Raw genomic sequence first — 20,302 nt, 5'->3', positions numbered from 1 at the left:
TACTTTCACTTCCGGCCACACCCAGGTATTGACAAAATACAACAATGATTTTCAGTGTTTGCTGTGTGAAAAGTTCTGCATGGGAAAAAAAAATGAAGAAAAGAGGGTGTGACGAGTAAAAAAGAATTAAAACAAAAATACTACCAATATATATGTTATGTATAAGGAAACACATGAAATACATACAAAAAAATTGTAGATATAATCGCTGAAATCGAAAGAAAAATGATTTATATCTTTGATTAGTGTGTTTTCTGACCTGAAGGCCCTCAGTCAGACGTCACTCTGTGAACAGTGTTTGTTCGTACGTCTCGTCCTCATAAATACTAGATTGGGAACATTTTTCTTTTTTGACTGTCTGGGTTTGTGAAAGTATAGACAGTACCGTGGTTACCGGTACCTTAAAAACACTTGTTTAGTAGCACTTAGAAAAACGCGAAGCAAGTCGACACTAACTGCAGTCGTCACTGGAATAATTAGTTCTTTGACTTTATGTATTATTATATACATTCTGCGTCAACAGTTTGCATCCTTGCAACAAACACAAACTTCATGCATGCAACTCATATTTGCACAGTTACACATTAAAACAAATCAGAATCAGAATCAGAAATGTTTTAATGGGGGTGGTGTGTAGCTCAGTGGGTTGAGCGCCCGCCCCATGTACGGAGGCTGTAGTTCCTCACCTGCAGCCGGTCCAGGTTCGATTCCCGGCCTGGGACCCCTTGCTGCGTGTCATTCCCTGCTCTCTCTGATCCCCTTCCTGTCAAGCAACTGTCATATAAAGGCCACTAGAGCCCAAAAAATCCTTAAAAAAAAAAAAGAAATGTTTTAAAGGACAGTACAAGGAATTTGTCTTGGTAGTTGGTGCACAAAAAAAAAAAAAAACAAATAACAACCCAGCAACAGTAATAATAATAATGATAAATATAAAGGATGAGGGATAAATAAAGGATAGATAAATATAAATATATACAGTGCAGCAGATAATGTCATCATGGAGGTGGTGATCGGGTGGGGGGGGGTTCAGTGGGTGACTGGGGGTGTGTTATTATCTGTATAGGAATTCATTGGATACAGACGTGTTGGTTAAAATAGATGCTTATACACTATACTTTTATGCACACACAGGGTGGAGTTCATGTGATCAGCATTATTCTGTGTTGTGCTGTCCCATGTGAACTAACTATTGATAGGGTGAAATGATGTAGTACTGTGTAAGATTGTGGTCCCTCACTTTTCTGCTGTGTGTTTTAATGAGTGGGGCGAGGGTCTTGTTGTCGTTGCCTTTATCCCCACAATGACCTATAGTGACTCGCTCAGCACATGGCCTCCAGAATCCATTCATCTCAGTCATGAATCTCAGTGCGTGGCTGTGTAACTGCAGTCCCACCGGGGGTGTAGATGCTGCTGTTGGAGCGTTTTACCATTTTTATTCCACATTTCTCTCTCAGCTTCATAACATATGGACAAAATAAATGCAGGCGTGCTTATGTGTGCGCATGTACAGTATATATACAGTACATGCGCACACATTTTATATCTCTTCTCTGCCAATCAGACCGCAGGATTCCAGGAGACTTTGACCGAAGTGGAGATCTTGGCACTCATTGTTGGATGCGTGTGCCACGATTTGGACCACAGAGGAACCAACAATGCTTTCCAGGCAAAGTAGGTGTTACACACACTAGTATATGAACACACGCACACGTACAGAGTTTTCTGTCTGAAGATTGTTAAGTCAGTAGGGTAAGGTAAGTAAGTAAGCCAAGATGGAGAGTTGGTAAGTGCTTTAAACACTGCTGACTCTGAATACCTCTGGGGAACCACACAGCGCTAGGAAATTACTGTACGTCACCATCATGTTTTCAAAAGCATGGAAAAATGGAAACAAGTTGAAGGAAAGGCATCAATGCAAGCTGAAACAAACAAAGCCATCCATCCATCCATCCATCCATCCATCCATCCATCCAACAGTCTGATAGGCAAGACTGATTGAGTTTGAGTCATAAAATGCAAATAAATAAACAAGAGCAAACTTCTACCAAGTGCCAAATACCCTCTTTGCCAGATATTTGTAGTTATTTGGTACAGTGATCCTGATCATGGTACCATGATCATTCACGTTTTAAAGACTTGGAAGAAACGTCCATCCCATTAATAACAATAGATTAGATTATACTTGATTTTATCCCACAGTGAGGGAAAAAACGTTTTACAGCAGCCAAAGACACAAAGAGCAAGCAAGCTATTTACAGTAGGTCCAAATGTTCGGGCACCTCCATTTTTTTTTGCAATCCAGTTCTGATCCACGTGAAACTTGGTGGGGAAATTGAGGAACCAACCTGACATAACTGAGTCCATTTTGTTTTAAAGATCGTTCAATTACAAACCGAGATATTCATTTTTGGAATTTCTCCAATGATGAGATACTTTTACATTTTTGAAACTGATGATCCAGAATCAGTATATTGATCTGGATCCCCTCCAAAATTGAATGGAATATTCCATGTTGTATCTTTCGTTAAATTTTTGTCAAAATCCGTTAAGTACTTTTGATGTAACCCTGCTAACAGACAAACAAATCGATAAATGCCAGTGAAAACATTACCTCCTTGGGTTTCAAGAGCCATGATGGACATCTAAAACCTTTCTGCTTGGGGTTTGCATGTTCTCCACGTGTTTTCACTTTCTTTTTTAGTTCCTCAGGTTTCCCCCTGCCGTCCAAAAACATGCCTGTTAGTTGATTTGAGTCTCTAAATTTACCACAGGTGGGAGTGGGAGTGTGAATGTAATTGTTTGTCTCTATGAGCTGGAATAGGCAGCACGAAATAAGCAGCCGAGTGTGATCCCGAGTGCATGGTAGATTCAAATTCACCTAAACACACTTCAGGAAGTTTGCAAAAAAAAAAAACAGGTTTCCTTCCTGTAAAATGGGCAAGAATGGATGGAGCCACAGCTTGAACTACTGAAAATCTGCCTGTTTTGAAATGTCTTTAAACACTCATGTTTGTGATGTTGTTTTGGGTTTGAAAGTCTTTGTTTTAGAATTATTCGTGTATACAAAAACGATGACAAAGGCTCTTTAGACACAGAGTAAATTAAAAACTAAAGACGACATCACCAGAAACACACCAATGATGCATAAAAAGTCTCATCTTCACTCCCCATGGATGTACTTTACACACACTTGATGATATTTTTACTCCACTGAGAACAGCCTTCAGATGGAGTACAAACTTAGTTATCATCGAGCCATGACTTGGCAACAAAAGTAGCGACTGCGCTGGTTCCGCTCAGCAGATATGAAATCACAGGGTTCTACTTCTAACTTGGAACCGTGTGTGACTGTGTGTTTGACTCTTTAGGACTGGTTCAGCTCTGGCCCTGCTTTATGGGACCTCTGCTACACTGGAGCATCACCACTTCAACCACGCTGTGATGATTTTGCAGAGCGAGGTAAGCCACGTTCTCTGCATCTGCTGCAATGCAGTTACCACACTGCTCCTGCTTATTGCTCACACTCAGTCGTGTACCAACGCTCAGATATAGAAAGAAATGGTGACTTCAAAGACTATGTACTCCGCTTCGCAGTGTCCTGAGCTGAAATGCCCCCAGAGGTGTTAAACTACGACACACGCTCCATTTATTTTCAATTAGACCAAATCAGAAAAACGTTATCACAGTCAATTAACTTTCTATTACAAATCATATTTCTACAGGACTCAAGGTGAAAACTATTCAATAGCAAATATCTGCAGCTGAAACATTTGGTTTGTTACTTACATTATGATCAGTGGTTCCCTCTCTTTGTTGTTCAATAAAAAAATCATTCACATTGGTTTCTCTATTCATCCATTCATTCATATGTCCATCCATTCACCGTAAATGTTTTTGGAAAGACAATCCAAGGTGTTTTGAGCCATGTGAAGTTACAAAGCAGGTCAAGGGCACTAAAGAAATGACATAATGCTTATTATATATACTGTACAGTATGCTGTATGCGATTATCAATGCACGCCAACATGGAGTCTTCAAAACGGAGTGAACTTAGGAAGAAAAAAAACGTGTAAACATATCAAAAAGTCCATAAGATAGTTTTAATGTGAGCCTTTTCGCTTCCCTAAGACAACTTTCGCCCTTTTACACATTTAGACTCAGATAAAGTCCATGAAATCATCAACATAAACCTAAAAAACTAGCTGTTGTTCCCACTTTATACTTAAGCTTTAGCTTTCATGCTGGTTTACCTGCCTTTTCTTTAGCAACCCTTGAAAGTTTTTCAAAATAAGACTAATCTTTTAACAAGAAATACAAACCAAAATAAAACAATCTAACCTAAACTGTAAATGAATGAATGAATGAATGCCTTTATTGTCACTGTACACATGTACCATGAGATTAAAACAAGCCAACTCTAGTAACGGTGCAAGAAATAAAATAAACAATATACACACAATATAACATTGGACATAAAGGAGGTTAAGTGAACAGTATGTACATTTTTTATTAAAATAAATAAATAAATAAACAACGACATTGCTATATACAGTGTCTGGTGTATAGCACGTTGTCTAGATTGTCATCGTCAAAAACCCAACTTCCACCTCAATCTGCCCGACATCAATGTTCACAATATTCCACAGTGGGTTAATTGCACTCAGGTCATTTTGGCAACGATAGATTTTTTGATAATTGGTCAACAAAGATATTTTACCAGGCGACTGGTTTCCGTGGATTTAAATGGAGGTGTGTTACAGTGAAGGCTCAGCAGTAGTAGGGACAGTTTACTCATTACCGTAGTGCTGACAGCAGAGGAAGCTGATAAGTGGAATATCATAATGGATTCAGCTGGTGCTGAGTTAGAGCTAACGTTGTTTTTAGTTAATTAGCATATAAATGAATATTGTGACTAATTCAAGGAGAGGAAAAAAAAAAAGATCACGGCTTAATATGTGAGCCTGCAGGAAACGGGAGTAATAGTGTAACTGTTACAGTGCCTGTTTTTTTTTTTTTTTAATATTCTACATTGTCCTGATGGTTTAAAAATGTAGATTTTGTTTATTTATTCTCAAATCAATTGTTCACAGAAACTCTGGTAACTTAATGAATGGAGGACTAATAGCTGTGACTTAAACACAAAGAGAGACTGTGTGGTTTACTGCTTTCTGATGGGATTACTGGTTACTGTAGGTCAGTTTAAGGCATGTTTTTGAGTCTTGTTAAATGTGACATTTGTCAGGTTGTTCGTCTTTCTGTTTCTCTCTGTCGCTACATGTAAAATGTCTTTTGTTCCAATGTTTTCTGCAGTACTGTATCACATCCTTTAGCAGTGAAGTAGCAAAAGTGTGACTCAATAGCATTGCTTTGTGAGATGCAAAAGGCAAAAATAATAAATGAGCTTTTTTTTTTTTTTAATTTAATAAATGTATTTTTTTTTTTTTATTTAAATGTTTTTTCCAGTTTACAAAGTTGGATGTACCACCCTCTCAATCTGTCTCACAGGTTTATACATTCATTTTGATGTTTCGGGCATAAAAAGACTGAAAAAAAGACTGAATAATACTGTAGTTTTGACATAAATGTTGCCTATTGACGCTAACTTCTGCTGAGACTGATCAAAAATAAATTTAACAGAGATTTTACAGTTTTTCTCAGTCACTTCGGTACATTTTATCAGTTGAGAAGGTATTTCTTTGGTACATCCATGCAAATGATTATGTTCAATTCTCAGCTGTTTTCTACATTATCAAATGCTTATGTCATGTTGAAAATGTGTTATATAGTCTCACCTCCCAAGTCTTTACATGCAAACAGCTTGAATTTGTTGTCATAATATGTCATTGTTCTTTTTTTCTGTGTGATGCAGTGTTGTTTTTCCCTTTCTATATCTGTCAACAAACAGTAAAACAGTAAATGTGAATCTAGTCTCTAGCAGTCAATGTCCCTCATACACTAAATACACACTGCTTTTTCCTGATTTATATATTTTTGAATAAAATGGATTAATATTAGTATTATTATTATAAAGTGGGTTTAAGGCCGCTTAATGCTTGGATATTGTCAGTCACTTTTATACTTTTGATGTAATTTATACCTGAAAGTGTAATCTAGGGCACATTAATGTTGAAAATGCTCTTTTTTCCACCCCAACCTAAAATCTGTGGCCCACTTGACACTAAATGAGTTTGAAACCCATGTCTTAGAGCTTGTCTTTGATGCTTTGATGGATAAATTATAGATAGATGCTGAATGTCTTGCATTAGTGAAGATCTCCTCTGTGTGTGTCTACAGGGTCACAACATCTTCTCCAACCTTTCGTCCACTGAGTACAGTAACCTGATGCAGCTGCTGAAGCAGTCCATCCTGGCCACTGACCTCACACTCTACTTTGAGTATGTACTATCAAACATACTGCTCACTGACACTGGAATATTCCCAGCAACCCCTAAATGTCACTGTAGGCTGTTTTATTCCAGCCTAACACTGCCCCCTGGTGGACAGTAGATGAGTTACACTCTGATGGGAGCATTTTCTGTCCTTTTGCAGGAACAGAAACACATTCTTTGAGCTGGTGAGCAAAGGAGAATACAACTGGAATGTAAAGGGTCACAGGGACATGTGCAGGTGAAGTCCCACATGAATCAATATGAGGATGAATAATAAGATAAATGTGAACTTGTGCTGATTGTTCTTGTTTCTTTGTGTTAGATCTATGATGATGACTGCCTGTGACCTCGGTGCTGTCACTAAGCCATGGGAAATATCACGCAAGGTGACAATTTATAGTTATTTAAACTTTATCTTTTTAAAAAAATCAAATATAAACATGTGCACATGCCAGTTTTTTTTCAAGATTATATGAATGTTGCACTAGAATTATTAGAGGTATTAACGATACGAATAATAGATCTTGATGGATATATGGATTGATTAAGTAACAATCCAATCAAATCGATGGAAACTCAAACCATCAATCAGTATCATCAGTGAGACAAAACTTACCATGAATTCTATGAACTTACAATGAAATTTAACAGATTGTATTAAGTGGATGTATAATACTGTCTTAAATCGATCAAAGGAATCAAATCGTGACTTTGTGACATCAGCAAATATCGCAACATTGTCCAAAGAATTGAAATCACTAGCTTTTTACACCTTATAATGTGAATTAACATACTTTCATTCTGCACGCCTTGAATTACTTTAATGTTATGGATCTGATAATTGTTCAGTTTATTTACATGGTGCCCATTTCAGACCATTGGCCTTATACTGAACAGGACTAGTTTGAACTGATTTAAATATATTTATTTATAATTTATTTTTAATGCTTTTGATTAGTTTTTAAAAGTCACATGATTATTGTAACTGGTATCTTAATTGTGAGGCTAGGTGGTGTATTATAGCTGCAATATCAATGTTATAAGTTTTGAGATTCCTTTTTCAATCAAATCATTTGATTATAAATACGAGGATATTAACACTGTACTCAGAAATCTTGTGCTGATGTGTGGTTTGTATAAGGTACTGTATGTGTGTGCTTTCAGGTGGCTGAGCTGGTGACGAGTGAGTTCTTTGAGCAGGGAGACAGAGAGAGGTTGGAGCTGAAACTCACCCCTTCTGTGAGTAATCCTGCTTTGGTGCCTTTTTGGCTCCTGTGTGACCTCTGAGCGCTGATGAAGATGTATTTTCTCTGCAGTTCTCACCCATTCCGACTGTTTAGGAAACACCAGGGCTCGTGTGCGTGTCCGAGTGTGAGAAAAAGTGTTTGGTCAGCTCGATCGCTCCACTGCACTGCTGCTGTGCCAACAGCAAACTGTGAGCCTGCTCACAGTCACTGGTAGACAGAAAAAGAATGAAAACTCCTTCTGCACTGAGTTCAAAGCAAATGCTGACCTTTACATTCACAGACTTTGTGGCTTTTCAGCACTTATTTGCTATCTTTTCCTTGCTGATAGTGTGTGAAGTTAAAGAAGCAGGATAATACAAGAAAATAAAGTCTTTGGTCGAGTTGAAGGTTTTTTGCTTTCACTCTTAAAGCCACAGCCTTTAAATGAGCACCGCTCACTTGATTAGGAGAGTTTTTGAAGCTGAACTGTGTTGCAAATCCTTAAAAGGTGAAAGCCAACAGCCTTGTTTGTGCAATTAATGGCTGCTGAGTAATCAAAGCAGACCACATTGCATTCAATAAATAAGTAATTCAGTTGCCTCAGGTCTGCTGCCTGTTTCGAACCTTTCCCGCTCCATGTGTGGGTGTTGGAAATGAAATTAACTTCTAAAGCAGAGTCCAGGAACTATCTCTGAAGCACAGCCTCAGTGAAGCCTCTTACTTTCTGCCTGCACATTAATGACTCAGCAGTTGGCTCCGATGGTGGGGGAAGATGCCGGTTAGACCTGGCAGACCCAAACGTATTGTGAGGGTCTGCTGGGAATGTCTGGCAGAGTCTCCCGTCAGAAGAAACTTCCACTCCCACCTCCGGGAATACTTCAACCATGTCTCCGGGGAGGCAGGGAACATGTTCCCTGCCTCTGCTGTTGAGGCGGCTGACCAGTGCTGTGGCTGCAAGGTAGTCGCTGCCCGTCGTGGGGGCAACACCCGAACTTGTTGGTGGACACCAGGGGTGAGGGATGCCGTTTAGCTGAAGAAGGAGTACTATGTGGCCTTTTTGGCCTGTGGGACTCCGGAGGCAGCAGACAGGTACCAACGGGCCAAGTGGAGTGCAGCCACGGCGGTCACCGAGACAAAAACCCAGACATAGGAGGAGTTTGGTGAGGCCATGACTTTCGGACGTCTTAGAAGAGGTTCTAGACCACCATTCGGAGTCTCAGGACGGTGAAGCACTCCACCGTCAACGCTGTGTATGGTACAGATGTTGCGCTGCTGACCTCCACTCAGGACATTGTGGATTGGTGGAAAGAATACTTTGAAGACCTCCTCAATCCCACCGAATCGCCTATCTCTGGGGCTGAGGATGCCGAGGTGGTTAAAAAGCTCCTCGGTGGCAGGGCCACCGGGGTGGATGAGATCCACCCGGAGTTCCTCAAGACCCTGGATGTTGTGGGGCTGTCATGGTTGACACGACTCTACAGCATTGCGTGGACATCGGGGGCAGTGCCTCTGGATTGGCAGACCGGGGTGGTGGTCCGGGGAGAGGGAAGTCTGGACCTCTCTGCAAAGGATGCTGCCCCTGTGACCCGGCAATGGATAAGCGGAAGAAAATGGATGGATGGAGTGAATGAACAACTCATTGCTGTGATTTTCATCACTTGAGTTGAACTAAAGCTGCAGAAGCTATAGATCAGACATGGGCAAATACACACAGAAGACAGATAGAAAAACACACAAGATGACCTTAAAAATAACGCAAGATAAAAGATATTAAAGAGATTAAAGAGATTAAAGATAACACAAACATTTACCAAACAAAAACAAATGACACCAAAGACGACAACAAAAACACACAAAATGAGGATAAAAGAACCAAATGACAACAAAAACACAAAATGAGATAAATGTATGAAATGACAACATTTTACAAAAATGAGACATAAATGTACCAAATAACAAATATATTAAATGATAGGAAAATATATTAAATGGCATCAAGAATAACAAAATAAGAGACAAACAGAAAGGAAAAACACAAAACAAAAAATACAAAAATATACAATAATATTGTTCAGATTGGTTAGATTCTAAATACTGACATCGATTCTCATAACGTGTCCGTCACATTTTTGTTTACTCTGTGGACGTAGTTGCCCATCTCTGCTACAGATAGTGAGATAAAACATAAATGTAAACACATGTGACCTTTTTACGTTTCAGGCTATCTTCGACCGCAACAGGAAGGACGAGCTGCCGGGGCTTCAGCTGGAGTGGATTGATGGAATATGTGCTCCACTGTACGAGGTAAAAAAAAAAAAAAAAATGGAACACTTCCACATCCAAGTGTGACATCAGCACTCGCTGTCCTTCCCTAGTTATTGTCCTCGTTCTGCTGCTGACGCCAGCAGTGAAACTGTTTTCCAACATCTATTGGACATTCTTGGCAGCAGTGGCAAAGAAAAATAAATGTGTTAGAGTGAAAGGTGGGGGAACAACTTCAAGGATGCATCCTGTTCTTCAGAGAGTAGCAGAGTGAATGGCTGTGTGAATGCTCAGGTGAAATGTACTTTTATTCAGACACTCCAATGAAAAGGAAAATCTACTGATGCATCCTTTATGGGCTAATTTTGTTGGTATAGTAGTGTGTGTGTGTGTGTGATTTACTTGCACCTCCCGCTGTTGGCTGTGTGGGAGGAAGAGGAAGGCAGGCTTAGTTGAGGGATCAGGCCTGATAGAAGATGAAATGTGCTAAGGGGAAATTTATGAACAAGAGGTTGTAAATAGTCAGGTATAAAATGCAGCCATGACGCTGCTTTAATGTACTGGTAAACAAGCTTTTTTTTTTTTTTTTTTTTTTCAAACACCGTCATATTGAAGACATTACTCTAGTCAACCTGAGTCAAAAGCCCCACAAACAAACCGTTTATCATCTTCTCATCCACTGAATTCTACCAAGATCAATGTTAAAAGTGTGTAGGTGTTTCCATATACAGTACTGCCTGCTGATGTTTGGAGAATGCAGATAGTGTATATTTACTGTCCTGATCACACCAATTAAAGTTGCAAAGGGAGCAGAACAGAGGGAGTTCAAAGAGGGCAGGCCTTTGGTTCGTGGGAGGAAAAGAAGCTCCTCCTTGATCTCACTGATCTCCTTCTCCTGGTGGCTCGCAGAATATTAATCCCCCATTACATAACCTTGCTTCCACCATATGACAGTCTCTCTGCATCCTCCTCTCCTCTCTGTAGAATAATGATGCTGTGCTACAGAGAACGCTCTTCATGAGCGTCAAACCACGGCGTAAACAACTGTTTCAGTTTAAATTCCATTGTGAGAGACTGGATTCAAAGATCTATCAACACAGATCAAGGATCAGATGTTATTTAGCTCTTTATTCAGTTGTTTTGTATTTTTATTTTCTTGATATTTAATTCATATTTTATCGTCTTTTGCTGCCATAGTTGAGTTGTTTGGCCACTGTTTGTAATCATTTGATGGTGTTTAAAGTGTAAAACATAACACTTAAGTCTATGCGTCATCATTTCAGGCAGATTGTAAATAATTATAGCCCCAGAGGTAAACATATGGACTGTGGGCTACATCTGGCTTGGTCGAGTTTGGCCCACGAGGGAAATATAGAGAGTTGTCATCGTGTAAACATACTGTATAAAAGTTTGTATTATTTAAATGTGACTGAATATTTATGTACAACGTGTACTAAACTGTTTGTGAGTCAATTATTACCTCCGCCAAAGTAATAAGTTCACCAAAATGTATTATTCGTTTGCTTTTTAGAAGGAATACGTCAAAAATACTTCACAGATTTTGACAAAATGCTAACCAAATGCCAACTGTGCGCATGTGTTTATTTCATTTTGTTTGAAATATAAAAAAAAAACACTGATACTAAAGTGCAACACATATGATGCACCGTCTGGAGATTTATAAAGGTGTTTTATGTAAAACAGCTTTAGAAGCAAACCCATAAATATGTGATTTAACCTGCAGTGTTTGATGCAGCACATCAAAGGAAAACAACTTCATTATTAGTAGCACAAAACAAAGCTAATTCAGTTTCAGAAATGACTGATCCACAAGTTCAAACTAGCTCTTAATGAGTTCTTCTTCATTCTCTTTGTCTTTTAATAAAGAATGTTCTCATTTGGTCATTTGTAGAAATGTTACACAATCTCGACTAAACTATCTATACCAGAGCTTTTGTACAATAACAGGACAGTTCATGTGGAGAAGCTGGAGAGAAAAAGAAACAACAATGAATAGTATAAGATATACTGTATTTATTGAGAACTTATGATATACTTTACTTTGAACAAAGATAAAATATGTCATGTTGGTTAAGTTATTGTGCTAATAGGGCATGGCAGTGTCAGTAGGACACTAAAGAAAAATACAAGATGTTTTACAGTGTGTTTTAAAACAGAGAAAGTTCCTTTTTTATGCTGTGGTGTGACAAGAGCGTCATTAACTTCAAAAAATGGAAGATAGAATAAGTACGGTAATTCTGTGTGACAATAGGTGGCAGTAGAGAGCATAGATAGGCTGCCATTGTCATAAACTGGGGTGAGCCGTAACTTAGGGGTCTATGAATTGTTTTAATGTAAACTGTTTTTGTGTCATTACAAAACACATGTGGACTAATGCACCAGTAAAACAAACAGTTTACATCATGCATGGTATTTATGTACTGGACATGAGTCACGTGACGCACTGCAATTTTCTTTTTTAAATGCATGTGCACTTTTAAAAAAAACTGCTAATACATTAAATACATTTTATGTCATATATACAAGACTAGTACAGGCACTTTTTATGTCCATTTCTACTACAAACATCTTAAATATTTCAGTTGGAACGTTAAAAACAATAGATCATTCCTATTGCATTTAAGAGCACGAAAAACGTGTGGAGTATGTTTTTTTTGTTTTGTTTTTAATCCACAATTTGACTTTATAAAAACATGCAAACTTGCAGAAAAATACACAAAATGACAACATAAATACATAAAATACAACTTCAATTGTCAAAATTGCTCCAAAAACACACAAAATTACCACAAAAACAGACAGAAATATACACAACAAAAAAAACAAGACATACACAAAATGAGAAATAAAATACAAAACAAGAGCACAGAGAGAGCGCAAACATTGTGAGGATTATGAAGGGGTCTTTGAAAATGTTTCTCCCCATTAAGGGGTCCATAGATCTAAAATGTTTGAGAACTCCTTCTTTAGTGAACTCGTAAAATGAAAGAAATGCTTCTCAAAGCAACTTTTGCTTGGAAAAATAAAGATTAAAGACAACATTTTCCTAGATACGTACGTACAGTATGTGTGTGGTTCCTAAGGATCACATGTCCTAGCTAAGCTGTAAGCACAGAAAACACTGTATTTTAAGCTAATCATTCTCCCGTTTTCTTTTCCCTGTCTAGACCCTCGTGAAGCTGAATCCTAAACTCCAGCCAATGCTGGACATGATCAAAGCCAACAGGGCTAACTGGGAGGAGCTAAACAAGGAGAGACAACGACGCCAGAGCATCTCAGCTCCATCCAGTCCCTGCAGTGGGGAAAACACAGAAAGCAGTGGCTGCTCTGTGGCTAAAACAGGCTGTAGCTCAGACGCTAGCACTGCTGTCGTTTAACCTCGGCCTCCCGAGCTTCCGAGTTGATCTCTGGCTTTTTCCCTGTTGAGTGCAGCCTGCGACAGAGGCTTTGCAGTGCATGCAGGGGTCTGTGGGCTCTGCTCTTTGCTTTTGCTGCTCGAGATGAGCTTTAGACTGGAGTGTGGCGCTATGTTAGAGGTTTTTCTGCTCCGTCCATAGAGGCAGACAGAGGTGTGTTTGGTCCCAAGCTGATAAAGACTGTGTAAGAGATGAATCTCAGACCTCTGGGTCAACACAACAGCCATTGCGATGAACTGATTTTGGGCATTTGCACAAACGTTCTGCACAAGGCATGGAGAATGTTTGGAGTTTGTCTCTGCTGTGGTTTGTCTGGTATGTTTTGCTCCCAGTAACTCTTTAGTCACTTGCATCTCCTCCAGGGTAACAGATCTTATTTTGTAATTCTGTAAATGTGCTACTACGTGATATATTTATAAACACAGTTTTAAACTATTCAAGGATTGTATTTTAACGTGGCTGTTTAGGGGGAGTGAGGAGGTCAGAGAACAGCCAGAACTGTGGCAGTGCTTGCAATGCAAATTACATTTCCCCCCACCCTCCGTCCCATCCTGTGCCTTGTTGGAGGACTAATGCATGGCCACTGTGTGCTGAGGACTTTGTATGGTGTGGACCATGCTGTACTTTTGCCATGATTTGTATAAAGTTAAACCAAACTGACTGCAGATATGTCTTTCTTGTCACAGAACATTAGCTCCAATGGAAATACATTTATCCAAGTTTTATAAGCGTAGGCGTCTCACTCGTCACACACACACACACACACACACACCATACACAATGTGCCTTGATGATGCTCTTGATGTTGCATTGAAAAAAAGCTCACACCTGTAGATCTGAAACAGTATTATTTTTGTGAGTGATGGAAGAGTTAAAAAGAAAGATACGTTCTCAGCTAGTGCCTCTACAGTTCATTATTAACACGGTTTTATGGAGCTAAATAACAATAATGTGTTTAGCCTGCGTTCTTACTAGTGCTAATAAACTGTTTTTATTCTACTAGTAGGACTAGTAATGCTGAAGGGTTCACTAGTAGTACTAGTAATGCTGAAGGGTTCACTAGTAGTACTAGTAATGCTGAAGGGTTCACTAGTAGTACTAGTAATGCTGAAGGGTTCACTAGTAGTACTAGCAGACCTAAAGCAAATGAAGTAGAATGGTATGGAACCTAATCCAGCTCCCTGATTGGTTGTAATGTTTTTGACAGCCTGAATTAGCTTGTTCCCACCCCCTTATGAGCATATAATGCATACTAGTAGTTATTGTGTCTCTAACCAATATTAATATTGATCCGATGTCAGCAACAAAAACAAGCATTGGATGATATCAGCCTCCACTGAAAAGCTCTGATATAATCACTCGATACATTGTAGAATATGAATGTTTCAGTTAAACTTTGGAAATATTCATTTTGTTTTTAATGGATTTATTGAGGTTATTTTTCAGGGTTTTCTAATTTTATTCAATTGTAGAATATTTATATTATGTTAAAACGTATGTAACCCATTGATTAATATTAAATGGTAAGACTGTTATTCTCTGTTTGAATAGAGTCATCAGGACTATTTCAGTTATAACTTTTTATAGTTTTAGTAAATTACATTTCAAGATTCAATTAAAATTTATCACCCTGATATGGGATGGTGTTAATGTTTGTAAATACATGAAATTATAGCTTTGTTTTTATTATTGATGAAAATATCAATTTCATTATAGTTTTTGTTAATATTAATTTAGTTTTTTATAGTTTTATTGAGGTTATTTTTCAGGGTTTTTAAATGTTTATTCATTTTATTACATTTAATTATAGTTTTTGTTAATATTAATATAGTTTTATTGAGGTTATTTTATTTTTACTCATTTTATCACATTTCAATATAGCTTTTGTTAATGTTAATTTAGTGTTTTTAAGGTTTTAATGATGTTATTTTTCAGAGTTTTTTTATTCATTTTATTATATTTCAATATAGTTTTTGTTAATATTAATATAGTTTTTATGGTTTTATTGATGTTATTTTTCAGGTTTTTTTAATTCATTTTATTACATTTCAATATAGTTTTTGTTGATATTAATTTAGTTTGTTTGTTTTATTGAGGTTATTTTCATTTTTTTTAATTCATTTTATTACATTTCAATATAGTTTTTATTAATATTAATTTAGTTTTGTCATAGTTTTATTGAGGTTATTTTTCAGGATTTTTTTCCAATTTTTATTCATTTTATTAAATTTCAATAAAGTTTTTTGTTAATATTAATTTAGTTTGATGGTTTTATTTTTTTTAGGGTTTTCTACTTTTATTTATTCTATTTATTATTTGTAGAATATCTACATTATATTTAAGGTTAAAATGTATGTAACCCATTGGTTAGTATTAATAGTTCAGACTATTGATCCCTGTTTGAATAATATCACTTGATCATGTCTTTTCTAACATCCCACTCTACAAAATAAAATAAAATTCTGTAGAATGTTGTATTTGATTAATATTGGTATCAGCCAAAATACAAGTCTGCAATATCAATATTGTATCAGAAGTCAAAAAGTGTTATTGCGACGCCCCAACTGGTAATATTAGTGATGATTTTTGAGGTCTACTAGTAGAAATAGTGACACTTTTTGCTTCACTGTTAAAGGTTTAACTAAAAATCCAGATTTTATATTTTCTGTGACTCTGACCTTGAATTTCAGAATAAATCTTTGAATCCATGAATCTGAACAACATTGGTCAAGAGTGAAAAATATGACAGAAAAAGACATTTTTCAGTTACATTCTGCTGATAGTGGCATTTTTAAGTTGTGGTAAACAGTGGCTGACCGAGTGTTTCTTTCTTTTCAACTCTTCATCACAAGGCAACACAAGCAGTCCCACATTATCACCTCTTTGTTTAACTCTACCTGTATGAACGCTGTTATCAGAGGACTCAAACACTAAAACGTGCCAGTGTCATTCCAACCTCCTCTTTGATTGATGGTGATCACATTTAAAACTGTTACTTTCTGGCCATGGGTTTGCCTTATGGACTGTGTCGTACCTTTTGTGGAGTTAAAAATGTGACTGTGCACATTGTGTGGCATGGATCTATGTGCTTTTACTGTAGTTTGAAACTGAAGTCGACCTGAACAAGTTTTTTTTTTTTTTTTTTTTTTAAATCGCATGTTTTATGCTGCATTCAATTCAATCTACTTGCTAAGGATGTAGCAAAACCAGTGAGCCAACAAATACCTCGAGTTTTCTGCAGCAAACACTTTATCTCACTTGAAATGCATGACTTAAATTCTATTGCATCATGTCAATGTGATATAAATATTGCTGTTCTATTTTTCTATCAGGTCTGCGGGTGATGTTGACCTCTTCCTGTCTCTTTTACAAAGTGTTGTGCTTCTTGTGTTTCTTCTTTCCTCTCCTAGTTTGGACTTACTTACAGCGAGATAGACTGAAAGAAACTTAGGGCATGGGAAGGCAAATGTGCAATCTTTTTTTTGTTCAGAGATTGAATAAAAATATGCTGCTACTTTGTGATCCCGTTTGTTTTACGAATGACCTGAAACATCTATATCAGGGGTCTGCAACCTGCGGCTCTGGAGCCTCATGTGGCTCTTTGACACTTTTGCGATGGCTCCCTATAGCTTTTTTTTGTTGATGATGAATGACATTAACTTCAAATAAAATTATGACAAAACAGTTGGTTAACCTAAAACTAAATCACATTGTGCAATAACTCTGGAACCTCCCTACATCACCTCCTGCAACATCCACAGACCATCAACTTTTCTTGCACCTGTGGCTATGCTTAAGTTTTAAATCCCTGGTGAAGATAGCTAAACCAACAAAAACACAATCCTGGAAGAAAATAGAGATTTTATTTGTGTGAGGAAACATATTTACAGTAACTGTTAACATGCATGCTTGATATGTTGCAAGAAATTAGCAATTAGCATATGTTGATCGACATGATCATGTGTTATCAAATTCAAGCTTATTTTTGTAGCTCATCAAATTCAATAACTCGTAAAATTATTTGATATTATTTTAACTGTATAGAATTTTATAAACTGTATTGTCTTCATTGAGAAAGGTATTTTTTGGCTCCGGAAGGTCTTTAATCCAGGTCAGATTAAGCAAAATGGCTCCTTTAAGAGTAAAGGTTGATCTATATAATTCAACTTTTTCCTCCTTACACTACAAGGATCTGAGCAATATATACTGGTTAACATCACTGCCTCAAATAAACCCAGCAGTTTGCATGTCCTCCATTTAAATGTTTAGAATTTCCATCACAGTCTAGGAAACAAGACTACGACACATATGGGTCTGCAACTACACTTGTCCGAGAGCTTAAATTTTTTAAGCAGTGCCCTAAAATGGAACTTAATTTCATATATTGGGAAATAGTAGCAGAAAAATTGTCGTTCTTCTAAATATGTGACAGAAAACACAACCAAGGAGGCAGAACAATCAGTGAGCTAACGGTAATTAACGTGAATTAAACCGGATCAGTGCCACCCACAAACTGTCAAAAGGAAGGACGAGACAAGCTCCCCGAAAAGTGAAGCTTATATTTTTAGAGCTCCCCCTGTTGACTGGCTGCAGTATAGGTCATAAACCCCGCCTCCTCAATGATAAAAGATGGGATGTGGGTCAAACTCTAAAGTTAAAATACTCGTCACATAATTATTTTCCAAACCTAAACTCTGCTGTGATCATTAGTTATTATTAGCCTACATTGTGTTTAAGTGCTCATTTTTCTGTGAAGTTTGTTTTAAATAAGTTATTTGAGGTTGAAAAACGTGATGACAATGATTGACAGCCGCGGCTCTTGCGTAGCTCTCTTTGTGAACAGCAGTTACGTCATGAATGAAAGTCGAGACGCATGATTTTCTTCATTTTTAAATAGAATATGTTGAAATATTTGAGTTGAAATATATTGTGGTTTTGTATTAACCTTTATGATCTGAACAAGCCGTTGGTGGAATTTTCCAAAAAGATGCTTATGTTCTTCGTGTAGCTGGGCTGCGAAAGTCATCAGTGCAGTACGCTAAATGGGCGGGGCATGTTACCAGGGCTCCTCCCACCAGACCCTACAGCGCAGACTGCGGCTCCAAGTGACGTCAAATTTGCAAGACGGAAGCGCCCCCAGGCGCCGTATTTTGGCTTCAAGCACGTTGAGTGGGAACAGCTACAGTGCACGCCCACTGGTCCCAGTATCTTCTCCTTATCATCACATGAATGAAGCTGAAGAACTGCAGATCGGTCCTGGTCTCAACTGGTTTTGACGGAAAATCACGAGTCTTTTCGTCAAAATGTAGTCGTCGGGACTATTTCAGTTATAGTCTAGCTTTAGACAACTACATGAAGATTATATTCCACTGAATCTGTTACAGCATCAGAGTTTATGCTTCTTTTTTTTAAAGATTAAATTGCCATCAATCAACATGATAATGTTTTTAAATACACACAGACAGATTTGGTGGGATAAATGTGTAAAACCACATGATCACGATTGGATTTCACCTCTTGTGACAAAATCATAATTTTGCCTTTATTAGCTGACGAAAATGCACATTTTTATATAGTTTTGTTGTTTTTATTATTATTGTAATTAGTAGTCTAGTTATTGTCACTTGAAATATGACACATTTTCAGTCAACAAAATGTGTGTTTTGTTTTTTGTTTTTTAGCACGTTGGCAGTGACGTCACTGTAGCTATAATGAAACTTTCCAAATAAGCCTCAAGGGTAATTAAACAAATGAGTGAAAAATAAATAATAATGATAATATAAATGGAATGCACACACACTGATGTAGAAGTCAGACGTAAATTAACTTTGCGTGCATGGATTTGATTGGTGGGATGACACTGAACATTAAGTCATTGTATGAACTTGAAATGTTACTGAGTGAAAGAATACATTTAAAAACATCTTTGACGTTAACCAGTGCAGTGCTGCCCTCCTGTGGACAAAGCTGTTTTTAAACACATTTTTACAATATACATGTCTACTTCTAAAAAACAAAAAAATAAAAAAAACACTGACACATTATAGGTTTAACTAAACTGATAGATTAATCACATTTTGAGTTGTGAGTGTAACTGTATAAATTGTATGAATGCAGTCAGTGAGTCCTAGATGGATGTGGGGGGTGCTCACTGTTCATTGGTCCAAGGCTGAGAGGCGACGTGACGTCATCGGTGGTGCGTGGGCGGCTGCGTGGGTGAAGAAAAAGAAGAAGATGATGATAAAAAAAACTCCCAAATGAAGCCGAGCGAGGAGAAAGAAAAGAACAAAGTGGTGTCAGGAAAGCATAGAGAGGCTGTGTTAAAGTCAGTAGGCCTGGATTACCTGGAGCTCTGCAGAGACGGAGGAAGTAGAGAACAACAGTGTGTGTTGACCTTCTGAGGACTGACTGAATAAATACAGTCAGAGCAGCAGGAAAAACAAAAACACTGTCACGCACTCACTGCAAGGACGTTTATTGGAATCCATTCACCGCTCAACATGTACTGGGGCTTCATTATTGTTAACGATTATTATTATTATTATTCATACAAGTTAGTTCCGACCAAGCAATTTAATTGGACAACAAACACTCACAGAGTAATGCTGATATAGAGCAACAACATAACCGGGACTTCTTTACGGATCATACCACTCCGCTGCACAGCTGATCTAAATATCGTTAATTATAGTTACATCTACACAGTGTGTTCTCCACTTCTGGAACTATTTTTGTTGGCGGAGCCATATGATTAAATAAAAAAAGTGTCTATTTGTACGGTTGTCTCGGTGTCTTAGGGTTAGGATTAGGTTTAGGGTTAAAGTTAGGTTATAACCCTATATCGCAACAATTTCAGGGTGAGGATTAGTCTTTGTCACGTGACCTAAACTGGCCAAACAAGGGCGCTGCGTACGGAATTTTTAGGGTAAGGTTTAGTCCTCGTCAGGCGACCTAAACTGGCCAATGACTGACATATCACGTGACCTAA

The 20,302-nt window shown here is 37.7% G+C and overlaps 1 protein-coding gene across 1 annotated transcript in view; it reads left to right on the top strand.

The window, feature by feature from the left end:
* pde11a (phosphodiesterase 11a) overlaps positions 1-13,428 on the top strand; it is a 34,759-nt gene extending 21,331 nt beyond the window's left edge. Inside the window, exons 13-20 of the mRNA XM_028436193.1 lie at positions 1,562-1,671; positions 3,369-3,459; positions 6,295-6,395; positions 6,550-6,627; positions 6,712-6,775; positions 7,554-7,628; positions 9,836-9,919; positions 13,066-13,428. Of these exons, the coding sequence (XP_028291994.1) occupies positions 1,562-1,671; positions 3,369-3,459; positions 6,295-6,395; positions 6,550-6,627; positions 6,712-6,775; positions 7,554-7,628; positions 9,836-9,919; positions 13,066-13,275 (813 nt within the window). The 3' untranslated portion in view covers positions 13,276-13,428. The remainder of the gene's footprint in view (positions 1-1,561; positions 1,672-3,368; positions 3,460-6,294; positions 6,396-6,549; positions 6,628-6,711; positions 6,776-7,553; positions 7,629-9,835; positions 9,920-13,065) is intronic.
* The last annotated feature ends 6,874 nt before the right edge of the window (positions 13,429-20,302 follow it).

This window comes from Gouania willdenowi, chromosome 21 (genome assembly GCF_900634775.1).
Source record: "Gouania willdenowi chromosome 21, fGouWil2.1, whole genome shotgun sequence".
Taxonomy (NCBI): domain Eukaryota; kingdom Metazoa; phylum Chordata; class Actinopteri; order Blenniiformes; family Gobiesocidae; genus Gouania; species Gouania willdenowi.
Note: the sequence above shows the minus strand (reverse complement) of the source record. Positions and strands in the feature narration are given on the sequence as shown.